This window comes from Aptenodytes patagonicus, chromosome 1 (genome assembly GCF_965638725.1).
Source record: "Aptenodytes patagonicus chromosome 1, bAptPat1.pri.cur, whole genome shotgun sequence".
NCBI lineage: Eukaryota > Metazoa > Chordata > Aves > Sphenisciformes > Spheniscidae > Aptenodytes > Aptenodytes patagonicus.
The window spans coordinates 88,327,215-88,346,056 of record NC_134949.1 but is presented as its reverse complement, the minus strand read 5'-3'; the positions used below and the strand labels follow the sequence as shown (position 1 = coordinate 88,346,056).

The 18,842-nt window shown below is 42.4% G+C and overlaps 1 protein-coding gene across 2 annotated transcripts in view; it reads right to left on the bottom strand.

Moving 5' to 3' along the window:
* KPNA1 (karyopherin subunit alpha 1) overlaps positions 1–18,842 on the bottom strand; it is a 65,060-nt gene that overhangs the window by 6,631 nt on the left and 39,587 nt on the right. The window contains exons 12-14 of one of the 2 annotated variants that reach the window (XM_076347711.1): positions 8,057–8,184; positions 7,207–7,385; positions 5,559–5,747 (exon numbers count right to left, since the gene is read on the bottom strand). In XM_076347711.1, the coding sequence (XP_076203826.1) occupies positions 5,560–5,747; positions 7,207–7,385; positions 8,057–8,184 (495 nt within the window). In that variant the 3' untranslated portion in view covers position 5,559. Of the gene's footprint in view, positions 1–2,722; positions 5,748–7,206; positions 7,386–8,056; positions 8,185–18,842 lie in introns of those variants that run through there. The other variant, XM_076347701.1, reaches the window with a different exon arrangement.

Sequence of the window (18,842 nt, the reverse complement as noted above, 5' to 3'; positions counted from 1 at the left end):
GGTGCCTCATCTAGTTTTGGAAATAAAGCTACTTTGACTCATCCAGCTGGTAAAGCATTTCAAATAAAAATCTGTAAAACAACACTTGGAAAGCAACACCCCAGAGCAGCAACGGTCACCAGTTTTTCATTTTACTTAAATTTCTATAATTTTTTTGAGTTTACTCAAAAATTGAACTCTGGTCCAGTGGTTTGACAGAAGCTCCAAGTAGAAGTCCTTCCTTCTATCACTTTGGTACCTCCACCATTTCAGGATCTACCATAAAACCTGTGCATCGCTGTGCACATTTGTGTTTTCTTTCAGCTTCCACGTCAGTTCCAGAGTCTCAAATAAGAGCCTGAGCCACTGGGCTTTGTGCTGTCTCCAGCTTGCTCCCAAACATTTGCAAGTAGCTGGGTACTAGAAAAATGATATAAATCTTTCTCAGGGAGGCAATGAAAGAAACCACCTCTTTCCTGGTGTGGTGGCTTCCAAGAAAGCACTTCTAAATACAATGGTTAAAAAACAGCACACATTTCTGGCCTAAGCTGCCAATCTAGCCGACTGGAGAACTTAATACACCTTGTATCACTCAATTACCTCGTAGCTTTAGCCAACACCCTTTTAACAGTGCCTGATGGAGAAGAACATACTAAGCCCTTAGAACAGTTTTTAATTTTCTTTGTCCCCTTTGGCTTGGTCTGCACCACCATTCATGTTTATTCAAAAAAGTCAAATTATCAATCCTATACCATATGCCATATTGCTGTACCACCTGTTCCAGAGGCAAAAGGTACTTCCCAATGCAACGATCAATCTGACAACTTGAACACTGCCTCAAAAGAGCATGCAGGCTCACCATGGACATGGCCACAGCAGTACATAAAGAGGTCCTGTTTATTTTCCTACTAAGACTCAGGCATCTGAAGAAAGACCTTCATGTCTACTGGCTAAAATTGGCATGGGAAAGTACTAATGATGTGTTGTGCCAATCCCAGAAGCAAAGATATCATACGGGAAGACATGGGGAATCACTTAAAGCTGGCACAGAGGTAAAACAGCTGTTCTGGAAATCCTCGGGGAAGCACAGAGGTGCATTACCAGGAGCACTGTCACATTTAGGACTGGGTGGTGGGGTTTGGTTCTTAATAGTCTCAGCGCTGATAGTTACAGAAATGCAGGTTCAAGAACATGTAGGTTTTCCAGGGTGAGTGCCTTCCTCCCCCCTTAAGACTAAGTGAAGGGACTTTGACCACCAGTAGTTGGTTGGCATCAAGGAAGCAACACAGGAATTTAAGAACTGGCTGAAGTCCCTAGGCAGCAGTTCCCTCAAATGATTGTTTGCGTGTGTGCTGTCTTCACAGGAGCCCCAAGCACGGGTCCTGGCCTAGTGAGCTTTCAATAACCTTCTGCCCCATCATCTGTTGCATCCTCCTGAATCCAAGAGAGTGACCCTGCCTGCCACGTTCCACCCGGGAACTTTACCAATAGAAAGAATACCTCCTGTTTGCTGCCTCAACAAATATGCAACACTTAAAAGGCATTACAGATCCGTGACAGGACAGCTAGATAACAATTCCTGGTAGTCCCACATCTTCCTTTCTCTAACGCCCAGTTTAAAATTAGACTTTGTTAAAACCTTAATGTAGTAGTTTCACCTCATTACTGATACTGCAAGAAGAACTCAGAGATTCCTGTTTCTCATTAATCTTTTCACCTTACCAGCTTGTGGGGCTTTTGGAAGGTGCTTAGATTGGATCTCCACAAGCAGACAGAAACAAATGCGTTAATTTCAATTTTCAGCATAAGGGAAGAAGAAAATACACAAGATCACTTTTCTGGCACTACACACTGTGTGGCAGAGCTAAGAGAAGAACCCAAGAACCCCAACGGCTCCCTGGCATATCCTCTACACGAGACCACGCTGCCTCCTACTTACACACAAAACAAGAACAGATCATTCAAACACACTGTGACCTTCGCAAAAGTAGAAGCTAGAGGCGTTCTCTTAAGAGTTCCTGTTTGAGCAGCAGCACATCCTTCAGGAAAGCAAAAACTGGTTTCAATGTTTCTAGCAGGGGACATAACCCTTATTACTCTCATGTCAGTCTGAAAAAGTGCCTCGTTTCTCATCTGAGTGGAACTTAAAACCTTTTTACAGTCATTGCTGTTCCCGATTTTTAGCATCCATTTTTAACTGCTGATAGCAACACTGAGAGGGTTCCTGTAAAAAAGAGTTTCACCAATGCCAAATATAAAGTTAATATAAATTCCCCATTTCTACCAAAGATTTCTTTTTGTACCTGTGAGCATTACACTTAGCCACACAGAATCGTGTTAGGAAGTAGTGTTCAAGCAATAACGGATAATGATCCTCATACTCTTTCAGTGGCACTTTTCCTCTGAAACAGAGTCCTTCACCTGTGGCCTGAATGTTATTTATTAGATGGGTAACGTTACACTACATGTTTGGCTCTATTAAAATGCGAATAGTTTACTTGCCCTTGGCTTACCAAGTAATTCTGATCAGTCTGTATCAGTGAGCTGTTCCTTTCATAATTCACAAGTCTGATCTCCCTTCCATACTCGTATAATTTGCAGCCTTTGTTAGAAGTAGATTTTGTTTCTTTACAACCTATCAATAAAGCTAAGTAAAGCAAGGCCAAGAACTGGTTGCTGGAAGATCCTGATGGAAATACGCTCACAATTAAGCACCATTTAAAATTAAATTGAGACCTATGAGTTAGCCACATTTTAATCCATTTAATGTGTGCCACGTTGGTTTTTGTATTGTTTTAGTTTTCAGTCAAAATATTATGCAGTACCAGTCAAATGCCTTACACAGTCTAAGTATATATGACAACAATATTACCTGTGTCAACCAGGCCTGTCACTTCAAACAAACATACCAAGTTTAAAGATTTATACTTATCTGCTCTGAATTCACATATCCACAGCAAAAGTAACAAACACTGGCCAGGCTCCTTACACAGGAAGGCACACCATTCAGCTTAAATGGACTCTTTTTTAATTCACTCATTTAGAGGCAATTGTCATTATTTTCTTGGGGGGCAGGGGAGGGAAACGCCAACGCACCACATTGTTTTCACTAGCCTGGAAGAGAAAACACTTATATATATAGATATATAGATATATAGATATGTATATATATACACACATAAATATGTGTGTATATATATACACACGTGTGTGTGTATATATGTATATATACACACTAGTGTATATATACACAGAATATACATATATGAATATACAGAATATATGCACACACACTTTGCTCAGATTTGTTTACAAAATATGTAGCATTTTTATACCATCCAATAAGAGGTACATGATTTTAAACAAATCTTATAGAAATGACATGTTATTGGAAATTTACACGTAAAAAAATCCAGCACAAAAAAATCCAAAAGCTAAAACAAGATTTTGCTACTAATCAGTGCTTCTATCACCCTTCAAGAAAAGAGAAACACAGTTATTTATATGTGATGTAAAGGCAACATTGAGGGGTTTTTTGCTTTTTTTAAATTAACCACCAAATGTAACCCCCTAAAATTACAAAGAATCAAAGTCCATTTACAGATTAAGTGCAGTAAACTAAATGTTCCTTCAGCACAAAGCAGCACTAGAGAAAATAACTGGGAGAGGGAAGGTGGAGGCCAACTGGCTTAGCTAGGGAGGCAGCAGGTGGCTTCTGCAATGGCCACACAGGTCAGAGTCTCCATCCTGAAGCACAGACAGAACTGAAGACTGTATTTAAATAATGGTCACACAGAGCTGATGTTCAGGCCTTTGCCTAGCTTCTTTCAGCAGTTTGACAAGTGATTGATATATTTTTATTATTCTGTATCCAATGGGCTGTTTTTGCTTTTGCAGTGGCTTGTCACTGACAGCAGTCATAAGGAGGATCTTGCAGACAGTTCTGCCACTGACATTTACCACAGGTACATGACACTGCAGTTATCAGCGGTGATTTTGAAATGTTTACACTGGACAAATGTGTGTTCCGAGCATCCAAAATGGCTTGAAAGAACATACGATGCAGGGGGGAGCGGACGGCCTGGAGAATCCATTGCATTTACAGAAATGGAACTGCCACTTTCAATCACGTGGCATCCCCCCAGTTGTGTGAAGAGTTTGGTGTCAATGTCAGCTGAACTCAGTGAGGAGTGGCTGGCCTTTGCATCAGATGTCTGTGATCCAAGCAGGTTGCGGAGCCAAGAACATGCTGCTAGCAGAAGGGCAGTCTACAGCTGCGGATGACAGCTGTCATGCAGTCAGCAATGCCTTATAGATGTCACCTGTAGGAACCATGCGTTCCACGCTAATTCACCTGAAGTCCCGTAAACAGCAAAAGGAAAAAATGAAATGAAAGGGCCAGGCAGATCCAGGTGTAATATAACTATCCTTTGAATGTAGTGTCATTTCAGTTGTTAAATAAGGGGCTTGACCAGGAGGACTCTATTTTATCAGGTGAGCTGGAGAGGAAGCTCTTGTCTTGTGAAAATGAAAAGGAGATCTTAGCTCCTTGTGCTAAATTTTACAAATTAAGATTTCTGTATTCAGAAGATAATTTATCAGAAGAGAAATCTGTTCAAGTCACGCTCTGTAAAAACGTAAAGAGGCAGACAGGAATTTTTCAGCCATAACTATAATACCAAGGACCAGACTCTGGAGCATGAAGTTAGGAAGGGCTTGATTTTTAAGGAAGGCCCAGCTGGATCATACTGTGCTGGCAAGCAGAAGTGAGGGTAGTTCTCCATTCTAGAAGCTGGTTTGGAAAGTCATTTCTGGGGAGGTGGTAAGAGTGACCTATTCACAGGCTCTTTTCTTGTGGATGGAGAGGAAAGACTGGGAAGGTATACAAATCTCCACAGTGGTCTGCAATCCAGCTTGGGAGCTCAGTGTTGAGAAGGGATGGGGCCAGATGTGTTCAGTATTCTTAAGAACCATACAACACGTCCATTGGAGCCTGTTGTTGCAGGGGATAGAGAACTTATTCCATTATTTGTAACGTTCTATATGCCAATAACCCCAGCTGGCACATACAGCAAAGATACATTGCATGTGAAGATTTAACGCATCTCTCAGCCATCCAAAGACGCATCCAGGGAAGATTATGGGGAATTAACTCAGCTACGTTCTCAGAAAGTCTGAATGTCTCCCTGGACTGCAGGCACACGCTGCAGCAAATACATGAGAAAGGCAGCCTTATCTTGGATGCCAGGAGTGTGGGGGCTAGTGGAAGAGGGATTATTTTCCTGTAATAGGAGCAGGGAATATCTCAAAGTATAGAAAGGTGCCTCAACTCCACAAAGATGACAGTGGAGAGGTTCAGAATCTAGAGGAGAAGGGCGATTCTGGCGACCCCTTGCCAAGCAGGGGGCATCCTGCCACGGAGAGCCAAAAGTTTTCCAGATGTATGTAAGAGCATGTGCACAAGGCAAGCGAATGAGCGCAAACAGGGTTATGGAAAACATTGAGAGAATCACTCCACGGGTGGCTTGTGGCTCGACAACAGGATTGGCTAGGTAGAGGAGCACACAGCACAGGGGCACCTCAGAGCTGGAAGCCTTCCATGGGAGCCTCACACTGCTGGAAGATGTACTGTTGCTGGCTGAGATCCACCTGTGGGGCAATGCTGCTGTCTTCATCCTCTGTTCCAAAGTAGTGCTCAATCAGATCAAAGGCCTTCTGATAAATCTCTTGATTCTCATGGCTCTGCAGGAATTCAATCTTGTCCAGGCCTGCAGGGAAAAGAAGTACATAAAAGTTACAGCTCGGTGGAAGCATATGACCATGATCATTTTCAGTCTGTTGTGAACATCAAGTTCCATGACAATTCTCTCCCACCTTCAGAAAGAACAGGTCCCACTATGGAGACCCTTACCCAACTTGTACTCTCCACACCCAAGGAAAAACAGGTTGAACTACAGAGTTCCCTGTAACTGTGTGATGTGTTTCATAGTTTCTGCTGCCTCTACCCTCTCACTCAAAAAATGAAATCAACAAGCTTGAATGTGTAAAGAACAAGGCCTCAAAGACTTTTTCTGAAGAGACCTTTAGGACCATGTTTCCTGAAAGTGTGTCCACGGTGCTTTGTTTACAAGGACCATGACTACAGAATCACGTAACTGCAAGTTGGAAGAGACTTCTGGTAATCATCTAGTCCAACCTGCAGTCCAGCCCAGCACTACTACCAACACCAGATTAGGTCAGCTGTGTCTAGCCAAGTCTTCAAAACTTCCAAGGATGAAGACTCCATCATCTAATGTGTATCGTGTATATACAATGCAGTTAAACTCATGCAACCAGTTTTTGGGCAGACATTAAGCAGGTGGGCAAACTCAGGCCTTGTAGTCAGAAACAAATGAAAATAATACAGCAAGCTAAACTATCTCTGATACCTAGGAATGATGCTGTAATGAAATCCAAGTCTTAGCCACTCTAGTAAATCTCTAATATTGGGAATTGTAGTAGCTTTCTTGTCTGCTCCTTTTACTATGTATGAAAACTAGAGGAAACAATTCTCTGATACTCTATAGACATTTCTGCAACACTGATAGGAAAAGGGAAGTTAAAACCTAGAATCAGACAAGAAAAAAATCCTGTTCTGATATAACTCTTCCGTGGAAGTCAAGGGAACCATGGTGCAAGAAACCATGTTCAGTGATACTATCCTCTTCTATCCTGCTCTTGATAACCCATTTTTATTTTTCTTAATAAGTACTTGCCAATTGACAAGGAAACTAACCTTAAGAGCAGCAGTAGCTCAGAACTGGGATGAAATTATGCTGGTACATGCCAGAATCTCAGCACAGCAAAGGCAAACAAGGAAGTTGCTGCTGCTGCCATAATTCTACAGGGCAGCAGAGCGGGAAGGGAAAGGCTTGAAACCTGAGTGACAAAGCAGTGCACCTGAACTTTTGAACACTGTGGAAGGAAGATACTGAGGCTGAATGACACCCAGAGGGCTCCCTCAGGGTCAAAAGAAATTAAGAAAAGAAGATCTGTACACACTATCTCCAATCTACGTACAAAGATAATGTAAAAGATGGAGTACATTGGTAAATGGAGACTTGTCAAAGAACAGTTAATTTTCAGGTAATAGTGATGAGGAATTTAATAGAATTTGGTCTACTGAAACTCTGATCGGTTCGTGACCATTGCTTTAACCCCTGACTTCCACAGATGTTTTGCTCATACCATATGCTTCTTCAATAAGAGCACAGTAAGGATTAATGCCAGTGCCACTGCGTTTGGACTCCTGCTCTCCAAGCCTCAGGATGTTCTCCAGCCCATTCAGTGCTACTTGCACAATCTTTGAGTCCATTACTGTAAGGAGGTCGCAGAGTGGTTTGATGCATCCCAGTTCTACTAAATACCTGAAAAACACCACATGGAACCCAGTAAATTGTCTGCAAAATTATAACCGGTGAAGCCATTTAAGTACTTAGCGTGAAGGTCTAAGAACCAAAACAATCAGCTAAAATATCAACTCGACTGGAGTAACTGGAGAAATTATAGATATTAATAATAATATAGATATGAAATAATAATTTAATTTTGTAATGTACATTTATAATTCTATAACTATAATTTATATTTTATATTACTATAAACGGTATTGATTTAATATGTTTATAATTTTATTATTTTATACAAAATTGCATATAAGCATAATGTACCAGTATAATTTAAACAGGAAAAACAATGCCCTTGTCTGAGGGGCTGAGCTATTCCTCTCCAGACTGCTAATCCATTTTGTTACACTCTACAATGACCACTAAGAAATGAGTTTAAAAGTTGCATTTAGTTTTTTCACATAAGAGAAATGGTTCAATTAATGAAGTAAGTATTACAGCTGAAATACTTATGTGATTTCTCCCTAAAGGAATGAATGGCTCATTCACAACTCAATACAAAGACGTGGTCTCTCTGGATACAAACACTGGAATCATACAGAAACGTTTTCCAGTTTCTAGGTTATTAGTTTGATTTCTTGTACAAACACTAATTCACTCAATTGCATTGAAAGATTTGAACTATTTCATACTTGATCTGTTCAGCAGAGCCTCCAGATGTCGCATTTGTGATTGCCCAAGCAGCTTCCTTCCTTGTCCGAAACTCAGCCGTTTGCAAAATATTTATAAGAGCTGGAAAGATATGGGCATCTATGACTGTCTGCAAAAAGAAAGAACATGTCAGGGTTATAATAAAAATTAGAAGTAAATTCCTTGTCTTGAGCTGGTTAATGTCTATGCTTAGCACAACACATTAAACAATGAAACGTTAACTTATCAAGGGGCAAAAATCAGTTTTCAGCTTTACATTCAAACCCTAGATATCACCAGCGTCTGTGCTTATCCCAAAAGAATTCAAAACACGGTCAGATGGAAGTGACTGCCATATCTAATGCGTTACTTAATCATACCTTGACAGCAAAAGAATGCCATACTTCCCTTATTTTTCCAGGTAGTGAGCCACTCAGCTATTAAGTCAGTAAACCACTAAGTCATTAAGATCCCCTAAACAGAGAAAAAAACTTCATAAGCCTGCGTGTCATACGACATTTCCACTAGGTGAGACAACAGAGCAAAGAGAGACAGTATTGCAAGAACTCCTCAAAACAAGCAAGCACCACTATATTCTTTCCTGGTGAAAAGACAGAGCAATGGATGGTTCGGTAGTATGGTTAACTGCTTAGCTCACCAAACTGATGTAAGTCAAATGAGTTAAATACTCAGCTCAAAGTTTCTAGTAACTTCCTCTGGAAAGAGCCTTTTGCAATAAGGCACAAATGAAACCAGTTTAGTTACGCTAAGGATCTGAAACACTTTCATAAGGATCATTCAAAGAAGCAAGAGCTTAGGATTACATTTTTAAACTACCATTTTAGAAATATATGTCATCACAGAACTGGTAAAGGCAAATTCAAAGAAAGCCAAAGAGATCCTTCTCAAGGAGCTCCACAGAAGAAAACTAACAGATTACATACAGCAAAAAGCTATAGTCAGTTCACGGTGTGGACTGACCCAGTGAAAAAAACCAACTGTTTGATACCTCTTTTACCCTTCCTGTTTGTATGGGCATCCACACTGCATCTACTTTGTAAATCCATACCACATATCAGTTGTATCAAAAGTCCCACGAACACTGTCTCCTTTGCCACAGAATCTGCACTGCACAGCAATTTGGGGCCCTCAAGGAAAACCACTTACACTTCCATCATGCCATGTTGTATTAAATTTGTACTTTGCAAAGAATATTTGGCGAAAAGTCCTTAACTGAAATTTTTGAACATGAATGCTGGAAGTGGTAGGTCATAAACAGGAGCCAGCTATTTAAAAAACCACAAAAGAAAATATCTTCAGAAAACAGGATGGATTTTCCCCCCCGACATATTTTACTGGGGAAAAAAACACTTAATGTTTAAAAATATACAAAAGCAACACACTGTAAGAGTACGTGGAACGCAAGAGCATCTGCTTCATTAAGGTTATCAGATCAAGGACCTTTTCAGCTCAAAGGGAGATATAAATAACAGGAAAGCAACAAATAAAACACAGGGTGACACAAACCTGATAGACAAGGGATAAGAGAGACACAATCACAAAGAGAGAAAGTCTCCAGTCACTAATTAATGGGCCATTAAGAAACTACAGGCACGGCTTTGCAGAGAACCAGCCTGGACTTTGTAACTGGTAAGACAGGGACATGTGGGACTGTGCAAAACTTAGTAACGAATCTTTTCTTAACTATCTTACCATGTCACCTCCCTCTCTAGCCTGCATGAGTGCTGTAAAGATTAGGTGCTAGCAACTGAGACCAGCGTGAGTGAATTTGGGCCAGAAACTAAATCAGACCTCAGGAGAAACCCCTGTGTCTGTGGGGCCAGCAACTGGAGCGCGTGGGGGTCTCAGCATCAGTAGCTAGAGGGGCCATGGGCTAGGTAGCATGTTTCTGGGGTACCCAGAAAGGGTGAATTCAGGGCCAGCAACTGGTGTCAGACCCTGGGTGAAGGGGCCCCTGCAACTGGAGCAGGTGAGGTCCCAGCATCAGCCAGTGGGGAAGGTTCACAGTCCATAGGGCCTGTGTGCCTGGATGCCAGCTACTCGGGGGACTGGGGTGAAGTTGAGTGAGGGTCTTGGCACCTCAGCTGGAGTGGGACTGCAGGTCACAGGACCCATGTGCCTGGGCACCAGCTCCGTGGGGTGGGAGGATTTACATTTTCCCCAAATGTGGTGGTGGGAGTGGAGGAGCACAGTATACATAATTTGCTGGCAAACTTCAAGCTGGACTAGGTGGCAAGTACGAGGCCCAGGATCCAGGCATGGACAGAAGGCCTGTGCTGATATTCAAGGGATCTGCAGTTGTGGGGATGCTTGAGACAAATGTGTGCATCTGTTTGCTAGCAAGAATCAAGCTGGACTAGCTCATGAGTAGGAGACAAGTACAGTGAGTTAAGAGAGCTCAGGATCCAGGCATGGACAGCACACGGGCAGAGAGCCCACACTGATATTCAAGAGATCTGTGAATGGATCATAGGGCACACAGGCCCTATGGACTGTGAACTTTCCCCACTGGCTGATGCTGGGACCTCACCTGCTCCAGTTGCAGGGGCCCCTTCACCCAAGGTTTGACACCAGTTGCTGGCCCTGAATTCACCCTTTCTGGGTACCCAAGAAACATGCTGCCTAGCCCATGGCCCCTCTAGCTACTGATGCTGAGACCCCCACCCGCTCCAGTTGCTGGCCCCACAGACACAGGGGTTTCAGGAAGACCAAGCAGATGAGGTCCCTCTATAGACAGGCTGGAGCAGCCTCACGCTCACAAGCCCTGGTCCTCATGGGGGACTTCAACCACCCCGACATCTGTTGGAGGGACAACACGGCAGGGCATAAGCAATCCAAGAGGTTCCTGGAATGCGTCGATGATAACTTCCTTCTCCAAGTGGTAGAGGAGCCAACGAGGAGAGGTGCTGTGCTGGACCTTGTTCTCACCAACAAGGAGGGGCTGGTGGGGAATGTGAAGCTCAAGGGCAGCCTGGGCTGCAGCAACCACAAAATGGTGGAGTTCAAGATCCTGAGGGCACCGAGAAGGGCGCACAGCAAGCTCACTACCATGGACTTCAGGAGAGCAGACTTTGGCCTCTTCAGGGATCTGCTTGGTAGAGTGCCATGGGACAAAGCCCTGGAGGGAAGAGGGGCCCAAGAAAGCTGGGTAATATTCAAGGATCACCTCCTTCAAGCTCAGGAGCGATGCATCCCAACAAAGAGGAAGTCCAGCAAAAACGCCAGGAGGCCTGCATGGATGAACAAGGAGCTCCTGGACAAACTCAAACACAAAAGGGAAGCCTACAGAGGGTGGAAGCAAGGACAGGTACCCTGGGAGGAATACAGAGAAATTGTCCGAGAAGCCAGGGGTCAGGTTAGGAAAGTGAAAGCCCTGATAGAATTAAATCTGGACAGGGCAACAAGAAAAGATTCTATAGGTACACCGGGGATAAAAGGAAGATGAGGAAAAATGTGGGCCCTCTCTGGAACAAAACGGGAGACCTGGTTACCCAGGAGAAGGCAGAGGTACTCAATGACTTTTTTGCCTTGGTCTTCACCAGCAAGCGCTCGAGCCTCACCGCCCAAGCCGCAGAAGGCAAAGGCGGGGACTGGGAGAATGAAGAGCCGCCCACTGTGGGAGAACATCAGGTTCGAGACCATCTAAGGCACCTGAAGGTCTATGGGACCCGAGGAGATCCATCCAGGGGTCCTGAAGGAACTGGCGGATGAAGTTGCTAAGCCACTATCCATCGTATTTGAGAAGTCGTGGCAGTCCAGTGAAGTTCCCACTGACTGGAAAAGGGAAAACATAACTCCCATTTTTAAAAAGGGAAAAAAGAAAGACCCGGGGAACTACAGGCCAGGCAGTCTCACCTCTGTGCCTGGGAAGATCATGGAACAGATCCTCCTGGAAGCTACGCTAAGGCACATGGAGGACAGGGAGGTGATTCGAGACAGCCAGCACGGCTTCAGCAAGGGCAAGTCCTGCCTGACTAACCTAGTGGCCTTCTATGATGGAGTGACTACATCAGTGGACACGGGAAGGGCTACGGATGTCGTCTATCTGGATCTCTGTAAGGCCTTTGACACGGTCCCCCACAACATCCTCCTCTCTAAACTGGAGAGGTATGGATTTGATGGGTGGACTGTCCGGTGGGTGAGGAATTGGTTAGATGGTCGCATCCAGAGGGTAGTAGTCAACGGCTCAGTGTCCAGATGGAGATTGGTGACAAGTGGCGTCCCACAGGGGTCCATATTGGGACTGGTATGGTTTAATATCTTCATCAATGACATAGACAGTGGGATTGAGTGCACCCTCAGCAAGTCTGCAGATGACACCAAGCTGAGTGGTGCGGTCGACACGCATGAGGGACAGGATGCCATCCAGAGGGACCTGGACAAGCTCGAGAAGTGGGCCCGTGTGAACCTCATGAGGTTTAACAAGGCCAAGTGCAAGGTCCTGCACCCGGGTCAGGGCAACCCCCGGTATCAATACAGGCTGGGGGATGAAGGGGGGATTGAGAGCAGCCCTGCCGAGAAGGACTTGGGGGTACTGGTGGATGAAAAGCTGGACATGAGCCAGCAATGTGCACTCGCAGCCCAGAAGGCCAATTGTATCCTGGGCTGCATCAAAAGCAGCATGGCCAGCAGGTCGAGGGAGGGGATTCTGCCGCTCTGCTCTGGTGAGACCCCACCTGGAGTACTGCGTCCAGCTCTCAGCATAAGAAAGACATGAACCTGTTGGAGCAGGTCCAGAGAAGGGTCACAAAAATGGTCAGGGGGATGGAACACCTCTCCTGTGAAGAAAGGCTGAGAGAGTTGGGGTTGTTCAGCCTGCAGAAGAGAAGGCTTCGGGGAGACCTTCTTGCAGCCTTTCAGTACTTAAAGGGGGCTTACAAGAACAATGGGGACAAACTTTTGAGCAGGGCCTGTTGTGACAGGACAAGGGGGAATGGCTTTAAACTAAAGGGGGGTAGATTTAGGCTAGATAGAAGAAATTCTTTACGCTGAGGGTGGTGAAACAGTGGAACAGGTTGCCCAGAGAGGTGGTGGATGCCCCATCCCTGGAAACATTCAAGGTCAGGCTGGACGGGGCTCTTAGCAACCTGATCTAGTTGAAGATGTCCCTGCCCACGGCAGGGGGGTTGGACTAGATGGCCTTTAGAGGTCCCTTCCAACCCAAACTATTCTATGATTCTATGAATGTGCGTGTGTGCCTGGGGGTCTAGAGAGTGAGGACATGCGTGTTTTCACTAGTGAACTTCAGTCCTGATCAGCTGGAGAGGTGAAAAGGGACTTGGCAGTCTACACTTATGTTTTCTGTGAGTCCAGGTAGTGCTATATAAGGATGTTGTTGAAGTGGAAGCCCTTATAAGAACAGTGCATTAAGGGATGTTAAGTATTCTCTACCAAAAGAGCTTGATATAGATCTAGGATAGGATATGTGAGGGCATTAGTATTTTACTATTCTAGCAAAGAACAAGTCAAAAATCTCATTATCGCTTCTTTAATCCTCTCCCCAAAAGAAAACTTTTACATGAGATTTACTTCCTTAGAAAGTGTCTTCTTAAAACCAACTTACTAAGGAAGTACTAAAATCAGAGCATGCAATGAAGTCAGCACATATTAGCTGACAGGCAGTAACATACTCTGAGCCTTCTTAATGCAAAAAAAAAAAAGTTACCTTAAAATGTTTCAGTGTAAACTTGTAAAATAGTAGGAGAATTCCAGAACAAAGGGAACTAGCAATGGGACGGCAGCAAGTAAGAGAATCACAGAAAACTGTTACTGTTTTCCTTCTGGCTCCATCAATTTTGAACTCTCTGCTTCAACGCAAAGACTGGTGGGTAAAATTACTCTTCTCAGAGTGGAGAAATGTGCATTTGAACCTTTTCAGAAGGAACTGAATCCAGATCTCGCATCTCTTCCGTGAGTGCTCTTATTTCTATTTCTCACTCTGTTGTATAAAAGGCTATGGCCACCTTGTTTATTTTCTGCTCTACAGTGAAGTTGGCGTGTGTTCCCCACGCAGAACAGGTTAAAACACCACAATGAATTGCAGCCTCTCATACGGCACTTCACTGAACGAGACTGGCTCAAGAGAAGCAGATTATCAGTCACTATATTTTTATGTTTCCTACTGCTTGACGTGCAACGTAAGTGTCGTCACCACATCACCCTAGCATGAGTCCCAGTTAAAGGTACTTAACTGTCCTTCTGTAGTACAGCAAAGTTTTTCAACTAGCAGTCTGTTGACAGTTGAAACTCTCAGAGCTTAGATTTTTTAAAAAATACATTAAGTAGGTCAGAAAATAATTTGCTTTAACATTAATATCTTCACTAGATTTCAAAAGTCCAGTTAAGCTCATCAAGGGTGGAAACAATAAAGCGTTAATACAGAGGAAGTGCTAGCAGAATCCATTATTTACACCCCATGTCTTGCAGCCTTGCCCACAGCAGTTACTCTTGAAAGCAAACTAGAATGCCTAAGGATTCCTAGCTCTATGACATTTTACATGGGAATAACAGTTACTGTGGAAACAGACCATGTTTCCCTTTCAAATAATTCCTTCTAAGTGATAAAATAGTAAACTACTGAAATAGAGTTTGTTTTTTTCTTGAAGGAAAGCAAACCTCAGGCAGAGCAAAACCCTAAAGGACTGTGGCAGGATGAGGTACCTAAAACTTCTGAGGATTTAGAAAGTGTTAATTCAAATTACTTTACTTCTTTTAGCATTACTATACTCTGCATGCCTACACATGTGGAAGTGGGTTGAAGACTAAAGTAATGTAGTGCATATAAAAATGCTCAAGATAAGCATAGCTTTCAAACAAAATGAACACAGTTAAGGGGTTTCAGTTCAATAAGAACTTTAAAATCATACGAAAGAAATAAAAAAGAAATTTAAAAAAATCAAGTTGTAAACTAAGGACTGATGTACAAACTACTGCAGATCTCACTCTTTGCCACCTGTTCAAATGTTCCACTATCCCTTGAAAAACAAAGCGCCTTGGCTATTGATGAAAATAGTGGGTAACTGCCTCATACGTGCCATAAAGTAAAGGATGTTTAAACATTCATTCTGAGCTGCTGATGCATTGTAACGCTTGTGTTTATCTATGCCCTCTAAACGTGACTGAAATTTTTCAAGCAGTGTAACAGCAGGCCAACAGGGTAACCAAAACCTAAAGAAACACTCCAAAACCTGTATCGTTTTATATGGATTTTTCCAATCCACATTACTCTTGTGCTTGCATGTAAGAACAAAACATACTAACATTCTGCTTCCAACAGCAATCAACATCAGATGCACAGGAAAGTGTAAACTCCAGTCATGTTTATTTTTCTTTTTCTCCTTTTTAAGTATTCACAGTTGCAGCAATGAGTTCCAGTTTGACTACACCTGTATGAGAAGATAAGTTCTTGTTTGTCCTAAACGCAGCACCCAGTAATTTCTGATGCCTCTTCCTTCAAGGACCTTGCTCAAAAACAAAGAACAATCCTTCCTCATTCACCTTCTCAGATGCCACTCGTGTTTCTACAGCATTCTGCCACATCTCCCTTCACTCGTCTCATAGTCTACAAAGTTGGTCCTCATACAAAATCCAGTTGACATTTTATGGTCCCTCCTTACCTCCATATCCTCTGAAGATGGATCTACATACAGGACAACATTGAAGAGTTATACTAGAACAAGAATTAGGATTCCCCTTTTGTTTTTTTTTTATCCCTTTCCTGATGATTTCTAATATTCACATTGGTTTTAGGCTGCTACTACTAGGCACTGAAGTGGTATCTTAAAAATACATTAGAAATCTCTTTTCTGCATAATAGGTAATCCAGAGCCCATCCTTTAATAGTTTAAACTATCACTGAAATTTTTGCCCAACTGCATCCATTTGCATTTGTTGGAACTGAATTCCATCTTGACTTGTAACTACAAGTCTTTCAGAAAACTGAAATTGAATTTTAATTGACATTTGAATTTTCAAATTTAATTTGAAATTGAACTCACTTGTAATTCTCAGTCCTTCAGCAAATCTGGCCCTCACTTTTGAAGTGTCAACTTTTTTGTGTTTGTTTTGTTTTGTTTTTTAAATAGATGCTATCCCTGTGCAGTGGCCATCCAAGAACGTTGCCTGTCTCTTGGAAACGTTCTATTCTTCTTATTTATTTTATTCAAGCTTCTTCACTTTATAGTATTTGATTTTTAAAGAGTGAAGCGAGAGAAAAGTGAATTTTCAGAGTTTTATTTCGTCTGCATGGATGTTGACTCTAAATACACTGTAGTCATTGTTAGGGAGCAGGTCTTCAGCAGTAGTATATTAAATTAGTATTTTGAGCTGGTCAATACCAAGTGAATTTGCTTCTCCTCCTTTGGGTTCCCACAAATAAATCACTTATGGTATGCAAAAATACACATACGCATTTAGCATGCAAGTGTTGGCATCATGTGTCTACATACGATTCATCACATAAATGTGAAAGCAACCAAGTCTTACAGCATGACTGTTTTCCTGCTCATGCAAGCTCTGTCATTACCTTTAACAAATCAAGATTACAGTCACCACCCTAGCTGGCAGCTGCAAATATAGCCCTAGTCTTATGATCTCCTCCTGGCTGGAAATTTCAGTTCATAGAGGCTTCTCAGTTACTTGTGTTCCAGTTACCTTGTTTATTGATACAATTTACAACTGCTTTTTAAATAACATAGCAAATATTTGTAAGCCAAAGCTACTTAACATGATGGCATGAGTACAAAACCACTGCCATCTGAGAGTCAGGAAGGAAGCACTTCAGATCTCAGTTCTAATGGACTTCTATGTTGTTGACACAGACACCCAAGCCTACATACTCCAAACTGTATATGAAGCAAACTTCTAGCCAGTTTACACAAGGTTGCTACTGCTGTCAGGAAGAACCTGCACTATAATGAACAGCACCTTGTTGAGGTGTCTCCAGCTTTTAGGGTCTGTCATAGGAAAAAAGATAGCAATATACACTCCTGAGGTTTTCAGGCAGAATAAAGGAATTAAAAGTATTCTAGCTCTGCTGCACTCAATGTGTTATGATGTACGTGATTCACCACGTGTAGAAGCCTGAAAACAGATTTTGTACTTAAACACAAACTTAAACCTGAAAATGATTAATCTTTTGACTTTTGCTGGTCCTCAAATAAATATGACCTTGTCAGCAATGCCATATTTTGCTCTTAATTGAGACACTTTTGGAAGTCCTGCCACCACAAGCATGTGAAGATTTTAGACCACTTGTGCAAACTATGGCATAAACCAAACACACTTTATAAAGTAATTTGATACACAGTTTGCCTGTGTAAACCACAACTCTGTGTGAATCATGTCATTCCTCTTCCATGTCCCCAGCATTACTGTGGTCTTTTTGGAGAAGGGCCTCTGACAATTCTTAGCTTGTATCTTTACCCCAATTCGTAAAAACGTATTTCATTCCAGAGTTTTTAAAACTGACAGGCAACGTATCATTTGCTACACTTGCCCATGTCACATTTCAGGAAGGACTGGAAACCCTAAAGGAGGAGAAAATATGGCACAGATCCTGTTGCTACCATGCCTAGCCATACTCAGGTTTCCAGATGTTCTTGTGAGAATTTAAGACATATTAGAAAAGAATTGATAAGTTTCTTAACCTGTCAACAGGAGAGAACTCCTATGATGTCTTCACTGTCAGATATGGAAGATTGTGCCTGATGTATTGCCTTTCATAGCTTTTCAACAGGTTGCGAAGTTAGACACAGAACATTTTCTGAGGTATGTGATAGCCTTTCATACCCTTCAGAAGGGTCGACAGTCAGGATTTAGCTTCAGTTGTGCAGTTCTCCTTCTGACTCCCAGGAAGATGTAGTTCCCCTTCTCCCTGACTGGGGAAGCTATCCACTGAAGTACAGCAAAGCTGTATACAAACTAGGAAATTAACAAACAAAAACTATACTTAGTGACAATCATGACTGCATCAGGATATACACATCCAACCCAAACCTTAAAAGCAAAGAAATAAAGAGGGGAAAGACTGCTGTATTCCACCACACTTTTCTGTTGCCTAGGCACTGTTGATAACACACTCTGAAAGGCTTTCACTTCCACCTTGGGGGGGGGGGGGGGGGGGGGACGGACCCAAACCACCTGTGCTTTAATATTAGCTACAAAAGAAAGTTCAGCACTTACTTTCACACATTTCATGCATGTTAACTTATATTGCCTTAACACTAGAAACAGTTTACTTGATTGTGTTTGAGTGCAAATCTAATGGTGATAGACTACTGTCTTATCTTTTAGAAATGGCAGTGAAAGCCTTTGGAGTGTGCTACCAAACAGCATTGTAGGCAGTATGAAAGTGGAAATGAATAGAGAAGTCCTTCCCTCTAACTTTGTATTTCTATACTTTAGAGTGGGTGGATGGAGGGAGTGTAACCCAATGCAATCTTAAACAACACTAAATATAGCTCTGTCTGTTAATACTGGTTAAGTAAAATACCTATTAGATTTACCAAAATCTTTCATTTTCTTCTTGGTGTGCAGAAGGGATGGCTAGATTATGGCTTGAGCACTACCCAAAGTTTCCATAGTATTCTAACATCCCGACTGCTCTGGAGCAACAACCCACTAGTTAGATCAGCTGGTAACTTGCAATAACGTGGTTTACTATGCCAGGCAGACATTTAACTTTCAGGAAAAAAATTACCATGTGCCAAAATTATTCTTGTCTGATCTCTGGCTAAAGATTGTGCATGTTCAAAATCCAATCAGTAT